This window comes from Nestor notabilis, unplaced genomic scaffold (genome assembly GCF_000696875.1).
Source record: "Nestor notabilis isolate BGI_N333 unplaced genomic scaffold, ASM69687v1 scaffold25360, whole genome shotgun sequence".
NCBI lineage: Eukaryota > Metazoa > Chordata > Aves > Psittaciformes > Psittacidae > Nestor > Nestor notabilis.
In genome coordinates, this window is record NW_009911909.1 from 14,061 (window position 1) to 21,753 (window position 7,693).

At 39.4% G+C, this 7,693-nt stretch overlaps 1 protein-coding gene across 1 annotated transcript in view; it reads left to right on the plus strand.

Moving 5' to 3' along the window:
- Nucleotides 1–4,232, plus strand: part of CES1 (carboxylesterase 1) — a 9,264-nt gene extending 5,032 nt beyond the window's left edge. Inside the window, exons 7-14 of the mRNA XM_010016983.1 lie at nt 576–684; nt 809–861; nt 1,369–1,509; nt 1,613–1,699; nt 2,703–2,850; nt 3,062–3,193; nt 3,537–3,609; nt 4,058–4,232. Of these exons, the coding sequence (XP_010015285.1) occupies nt 576–684; nt 809–861; nt 1,369–1,509; nt 1,613–1,699; nt 2,703–2,850; nt 3,062–3,193; nt 3,537–3,609; nt 4,058–4,232 (918 nt within the window). The remainder of the gene's footprint in view (nt 1–575; nt 685–808; nt 862–1,368; nt 1,510–1,612; nt 1,700–2,702; nt 2,851–3,061; nt 3,194–3,536; nt 3,610–4,057) is intronic.
- Nucleotides 4,233–7,693: the final 3,461 nt, after the last annotated feature.

Sequence of the window (7,693 nt, forward strand, 5' to 3'; positions counted from 1 at the left end):
TTTGGTGCCTGTTGTGTGCAAATAAACAAGACTTCATTCTATTTGTTTATATTTGAAAAGAAGAGCTGACTTCAACTTTTTTTTTGTTGTTTAAATTATTTAACTACAAAAAACAATTTCCAGAAACCTAGATTTGATAATCTGAGATATAAAAGAGGCAACATTATAAAGAGCTCTGTTTCTCTAATGACAACTGTTACTCCACCAAAAAGACATCATCAGTAATTGTATAATGTGCTCTTTGTTACCATCTATATGGTTGTATTCCGACTGTGCATCACTCTAACTCCTTTATGTCATCCTGCCTTCTCAGCCCATGTTCTTTACCAGAATGACTCTCTTGGTCTATTCCTGTATCAAAATACTTTGGGGTCGTGTTTTGTCCTTCTGCCCAGCCCGCAGTGTGAACGGTTACGAGGGCTTCTTGTTCTCTACCTCTGCAGGGGGAGTATGTCTGGCCTCGATGATCCTTATGCAGAAGCTTAGACTACCCCCTGCTGGACTCTCAGACGCTGTTTCATATAGAGTCTCCTATGGGAAGTATTTGAAAAAGTGTTTGTGTTTATCGATTGCAGAGCATTGCTGCTGCCTCTGGCTGTGAAAAACCCAGTTCAGCTGCCATAGTTGAATGCTTAAGAGAAAAAACAGAAGAAGAGATAGTACAGGCAATACTAAAACTGGTAGGTGAAATTACACTTTTCGCTTTCAAATGGCATTCCAAATTTTATTGTAACAGAGTATGCTATTTGGCTGTTGTAATACTAGAACGCGAAGTGACTGTAATATCTGACCTGCTTGACCTTCTCAGGTTTTGACAGCTATGCTATGCTATGCTATACCTTACCTGAAATATGTGAACAGGTTACTTCTCTTTCATTCTGCATGGACTTTTAGCTATGTGTGTTTTGCTGTCATGCTGTACCAGGGGAAGGAAAAGAGTGTAGGAAATGTAACAGTTTCTCCTGGAGAACCTGAAAATTAGTTACTATATTATGTCTTACTTAAAATTTCTTATCATAATGCTGGAGTCCATGTTTCTTTGCAGTTTCAACACAAAAGTTGGTTTTTTCCCCCACTGTCCCACACATGGAACTAACTAAGAAGAGATGTGAACTGGACATAATCATCTCTGTTTTGCAAACATTAAAAAGGTGATGATAGTCTTCACTGAATCTTCTTCAGAAAATCTGTTAGCGAAAATTTAGAGGTGGCTTGAATACTATGATTAGGTTCTTACTTGGCACTTCATTTGTTTTTCTCTGGAACTACAGTAAAAAAATTACTTTTTTTCCTAGAAGCATAATTAATATATTAATGAAGCTTTGTTTTTTTCCTTTTTTTCTTCCTTTTTTTTCTTTTCTTGTACAGCCTCCCATGTTTGTCAGTGCATGTAGAGATGGGGTGTTTTTTCCAAAGAGTCCCGAGCAATTACTATCTGAAAACATGATCAGTGCAGTCCCATATATAATAGGAGTAAATAACTGTGAATTTGGATATGTAATTCCTATGGTAAGCATCTGATAATGTTGTTACTTATATATTGTTTTGTTAATATAAGATTATTTTGTTATTAAAAGATTTTGTAATAAATAGGATTCTCTGTATCACGCAGGCGGTGAAATTTCCTGCTTACACAGATGGTATGGATAAAGATGCTGCACATCAGATTTTACAGACTTTCTTAGCATTATCATTTAAGGTAAGAGACCACTTTCAGAATAGCCCAGTGCTGCTTCTTCACTGTATGGTTTTATGTTTGTAGTCCTGGAGGAGTATATTTTAGAGACAAACTTCTCTCAAAGCAAGCTGTTTGACAGCTTCCTATCATGGGGCAGTACTGGGCAGCAGTTGTAGCATATTCCTGTTGCCATTAGTGATTGAAAATGCACTCTTAAATTTCTATCATAAATGCCCCTATTTTTAAAAAGGAGTTCTGTGGAAATCCAGAAGTGATTCAGGTACCTAAACGCAGGCCTCTTGTGACATTTTAGATACCTTAGCTTATCCAAGACATGCGTATGACACAAGATCTATAGAACACACCCTTCTGAAGCAGTAGCTGGAGACCAGAAAGAACAACCTGGGATGTTTAAAATGGCTCTGAGAGACCTATGTTCAGGTTTACTTGAGGTTTTGCTTGCCTGTAATTTACCTAACCTCTCAGCTTTCCAGTTCCTTTATGCTCTCTTGAAACTACTAAGTACAGAAAAATGCACATTAATAGGTAAGGAGGATTTTATAAATGTGGCCAGTACTTGCAATGGATCATTCAGTGTCACAGCCAGCCATGAACTTGGAAAGGAAGAGCCCAGGCTTGTTCTAAAAGGGAGTAAATTATGGCTATCTACAGCAATAAATTAATTTTATGGAGGCCAACAGGATTTCTTATGAGGGTTTCTTCCACAGAAGAGAGAACAGGCTACTGTACCTATTTATCAGCATCACTGACTGATGTTTATCTAAAGATGCTTGAGCTTTAGATCTCACAAACCTCTTTTCCCTAAGAACATCTATAAGTGGTAGTTGTGTTAACTCCCAATTCTATGCTCTGAGCCACGCTCTGACACAGTTGAGGATTTTCTCTGAAAGTAGGTAATGTTTGGGTTTTAGCCAGGGACGTGCAGATGGCACACTCAGTTAGTGCTATTAATCTTTATTATATTCATCATCATTGTAAGAAGTATTTTTGTTGTTCATTTCAGGGTGTTGCTTCTGAAGTTTTTGATCGGGTATACGAAGAATACATAGGGAATGCAAAAAACCGTGCTGAAGTACGAGATGGCCTTCTTGATGCATTAGGAGATTCTGTTTTTGTTCTTTCATCCATTGAAGTGGCAAGATACCATAGAGGTGTGTCTCTGATTCAGCATCTATTAAAAGAAATATATAATTCCAGGGGTGTGTTTTGGACAATATACATCACACTTCATTAACCGAAACTGCTTAATTTTACCAAAACTGTTTTCACTTTACCAAAACTGCTTGTAATGAAAGCTTATCATCTTTGGTGACAGGTTTTTTCAGCTCTCACACTTCCGCTCTTCTGTATCTTTTCTACTAGATGCTGGCAACCCAGTCTACTTTTATGAATTTCAGCATCGACCAAGTTCAGGGGAAGGTGTTGTACCAGAGTTTGTAAAAGCAGATCATTCAGATGAGATCGCCTTTGTTTTTGGAAAGCCATTCTTAGCTGGTGATGTATCCATTCCTCTAGTGTATGCCTTTTAAAACATCATTATTATTAATTTTACTTACTGGGAATAAGTATTTAGTAGTATTCTAAGTAGAATTTCCATTCTACTTAGAATAGTTTCTCTTAGAAACAGTGGACTCAACATAAACATTTTCTGTCTTTAGTAGTAGCTATTTTTCATGAAATCATTCATCTGCAGTCCTCTTCTAGAGCTCTGCTCAGGTAGAACTCCTATAGCTCAGAGTAATGAGTAGAACTGATTACAGTCTATTGGAATTTATATAGCTGCTACTGTTTTGATTATTCAGGTTTTAATATTGCTGTTTTATCTCTCACTTTGCAGGGCATGCTACAGCAGAAGAAGAAAAACTTAGCAGAACTGTTATGAGATACTGGACTAACTTTGCTAGAAATGGGTGAGAACTGTAATGCTAATTACAGCTCAAGTTTTGTCTGTGCTGCCTGAAATATATGCCTGAAGCAGTACTTACATGGTGGTTCCTACAACTGTGGCAGAATTTAAGATAAATACTGAAGCAAATTATTTCTATACTTAATGATTTTGAGAAAATCTTTTAAATGAACCTGCAGACCAAAGAAGGGAAAAAAAACCCAAAACCACCCCAAACAAAACCAAGCCTCTGTTACTCCATCTGTAATGGAGTTTTAGATCCAAAAGCAGTGGCAATTATTAAACTTTTTTTATTCCATTGATGAGCATTTTGATAAAAAACATCCATCTATTAGGTACTAGAATCACATAATCTGAGCTTGTGTTAGTTTTCTGAAATGCTCCCAACCTGAGAAGTCAGAGCACAACTGATAGGCAGATGAAAAGCTAACTTTTCTTTATGTTATTTCCAGAAATCCCAATGGAGAAGGCTTGGTCCATTGGCCTCAGTATGATCTGGATGAAGGATACCTGGAAATAGACCTAACACAAAAGGCAGCAAAGAAATTGAAAGAACACAGAATGGATTTTTGGATACAGCTCACAAAAGAAATGAGGAATGAAAGGAGAGAACACACAGATTTATAACAGTTGTGAAGGGTACAATTTGCTTTCAAAACCTGAAGTAAAGTTGGACAAACTGATTTTGTCAGGATGCAGAATTTAATAATCACCTTCTGACTCACTATTATGTAATCTGTTGTCATGATCACAGGGAAAGGAAAGAATCAAGGGAAATGTGGAATGTTTGTGGGACTAAAAATCACTATTTAATGAAGCAAGCAGAAAACCTCCACAATCTTTCATGCTCAAGAAGACCTTGGTGTCTACTTAGTGGGTATCAAAACTGTATAATGCTCGTGTGAGAAGGGGGAATGAGAGAAAAATCGGCAGACATTGAAATCTGTAAGAAATTACCTATACGGAATATATCGTAAGTGTCAGACATATGTTACATACTTACTCCTCTCTTGTTCCAGGCAAGAATGGTCAGATATCATTCTTAACACAGATACCATTCATATCACAGCCTCTTTCCACTTTATTTAATTGGAAATAGCTTGTAGGGAGCACAGCAACCATCAAAAAAACATCATTCAGATGGGCTTGACATCTCACAAAGGAGGACAGAAGATCTCTGCTTGTTTTCTTGTTTTGTAAAGTGTTATAAATAAATGTTGCTTTTGATTTTTTGGAACTTCCTTTTCTTTCACTTAACTGATACAGGCTAATTCCAAGAGGTTCCAAGCCAGAAATGCGTCCAGTTTCTTTCTTCAACCTAAAGCGTTTCAGATATGAATTTTCCAGGTTGTTTTTTTGGTTGGGCTTTTTTTTTTGTTTTTTTTGCAGAACCTGAGTCTCAAGGCTGTAGGGTTTTCACAGACTATTCTGTGGTGTGATTATCTGTTCTTCAACCCTTCCTGGCGCAGAATTCACAAGTCATTGGCTGAAGGGAGGAGGCACTGCTGGCAGGAAGAACACCCACTGAGACAGAGGAGAGAGCAAAGTGTGATGTTGATCACAGCATGTTCTTAGCTCAGCATTGTCCGTGGGCTCACAAAGGGAAGACCTGCTGCTCTGCAAAGCATGCAGAGCAGCATGCTTTGTCCGTCTTCCTGACACTGGCCTTCTGCTGCTGTTCACTGTGACTTAGTTGCTGAAGAAAGTACTGTTCACGGAGGAGTAAAACACAGTTAATAAAAGAAAATTGTCAGTCTTCTGTTACACTGATTGCAGATAATTCCATCTACACTACTGTGAAAACCTGGTTCAGCTGAAGTGGTTCACTGCTTAAGAGGAAGAAAACCCACAAAAGAGGTGGTAATCATAACTCTATTAATGGTTGCTAGTGCTGTACTTATAAGACAGTATAAATCCTTCTCTAAGATGAAAACTTAAGGCAAATCAGTTGTATCACACTTGCTTGGCTTTTGCAGGACTTCACAACAGTGCACTGGAACAATAATAATGCACCTAAAGAATGTGAGCAGGAACATTCGCTACTTTGCATTTCAGGGTAGAACTGCATTCATGACAGGAGTGTAAACAATTAAGAGTGTTTTACCCTGGGCCTGGTCATGAACCAGTCAGGATCATGAATACAAAACAGAATTAAAACTGAAAAAAAATGGAACTGGAAGCTTTGCACAGCCCATTGTGTCACCTCTGTCATTAGCAAGGCACATTCCAGCAGCTGGCTGATTTCTAATACAGTGTGCAAGAAGGAAGGACTTACATATTGGAGGAAGTAATACAGGATTTCTGAAGCCTTTCTAGGTTGAGCGCAACCATGAAGAAAGCTCTTCTTTTTGCACACGTGACCTTTTGTCAGTTGTTTTATCTGTTGCCATAACCAGTTTTTCCATATCACTGTGCTGGCTTGTCAGTTCTTATGCAATCTTACCATGTAATCTTATTTTGACCCTGTTATTCATGCAACCCTAAGTTAGAAACTCATTAACAAGTTACTCTCTGTCTTGAGCATTATTAAGTCCTTAAGTGGTACTAAAATTACATAAAAGAAACTCAGAACAAGGCCTGAAAATTAGTTACTTTTGGTATTATATATTATAGCTAAAAATAGGTGACTTGAGTGATTTCTTTAGGTCAATACTAAGAAAGCTGAATTCTCTTTCCAAGCAAAACTGATATATAAATAATGAAGGGGTACTTTTCTCTCCTCTTGCTATTGTTGCAGTTGCAAACAGCGTATTTCTCCCTAAAAACCCATTGCTGCTGCTAGCTGAAAAAATGATCAATGCAGTCCTGTAATTAGATATAACAGGACTAATGAACTGCAAATTTGGATTTATGCTTCCAACTGTAAGAGACATACAATGCCTTTTATTTGTATGTTTATTTATTAACTATTCAAGATTATGGGAGCTAACAGAAAACATTCTTTTCTCTCTGCAGATACTGAAATAGTCTCCTTTTGTAAAAGGCTTGGACAAGATGTAGCATTCAAGCATTACAGAGCACAGAGTCTTCCACAGTGAAAGGCAATTTCAATGTGCTGATTGTTACCTGGTGAGGTGTGTACATCAGCCCTGCACTAGTTCCTGTTCCCTCTCCCCACCCTTCATTTTCTCGGCCACAGACCCTGCAGCAGGACTCCCCCATATACTGCGATGTCCTTGAACTAAGTGTCAAGTGTAGGGGGATATTAGGGTTATCATTGAGGCTCTGCACAGGGTCTGTCATATGGGGTCCTGGGGGCTGGTTCCCAAAGCTCCAGGAAACGCTTCCCCTTCAACCTCCTGCAAACCTCTTGCTTCCGAGTGGAGCTGTAACATGCAGCACTGAACCACCAACAATGAGTTTCAATTACTTCTTGTCTATTAGTGTAGTGTACTTTTAGGAATTTCAGCATCAACCAAGTTCAACTAAAAGTTTAATACCAAACTTTGTAAATGCAGATTATGTGGGTGACATTGGCTTTGTACTTGGGAAGTCCTTCTTGCTAGGTATCTTATCAGGTATCTGTGATTTGCTGGCTCATAGAACCATCATAGAATCGTAGAATGGTTTGGGTTGGAAGGGACTTTAAAGCTCATGTGTTTCCAGCCCCCTGCCACGGGCAGGGACACCTTCCACTAGAGCAGGTTGCTCCAAGCCCCGCCCAACCTTGTCTTGAGCACTACTAGGGACTGGGAATCCCTTTGTTTACTAATTTGTATTTGAACACTGTTAAGAACATTTCTAGTAAAGTAAGAAGTTTCAGTACACTGCAAAAGCACTGGACTCATGCTCCTTCATGACTTTCTTTAGGTGGAACCAGTTCTGGGACGTGCATTGAAGCAAAGCTCCTGCAACACCGCAATGACTCTTCTACGCCGTTTTCCGCGCAGGGAAACCCCAGACGCGGAGTGCAGCACCGTTCACCTCGTCCTTCCGCTGCGATTCCCCTCGGCGAGGGAGTCAAACCGAGCAGAACAGCCCAGAAGCGCTGGAGCAGCGCCCTCGGGACGGGGTAAGCGCTCGTACCTCGCTTCAACACCACATCGCCACCGCGCGGTCTCGGCTCCCACCGCCCGCACCGCGGCCGC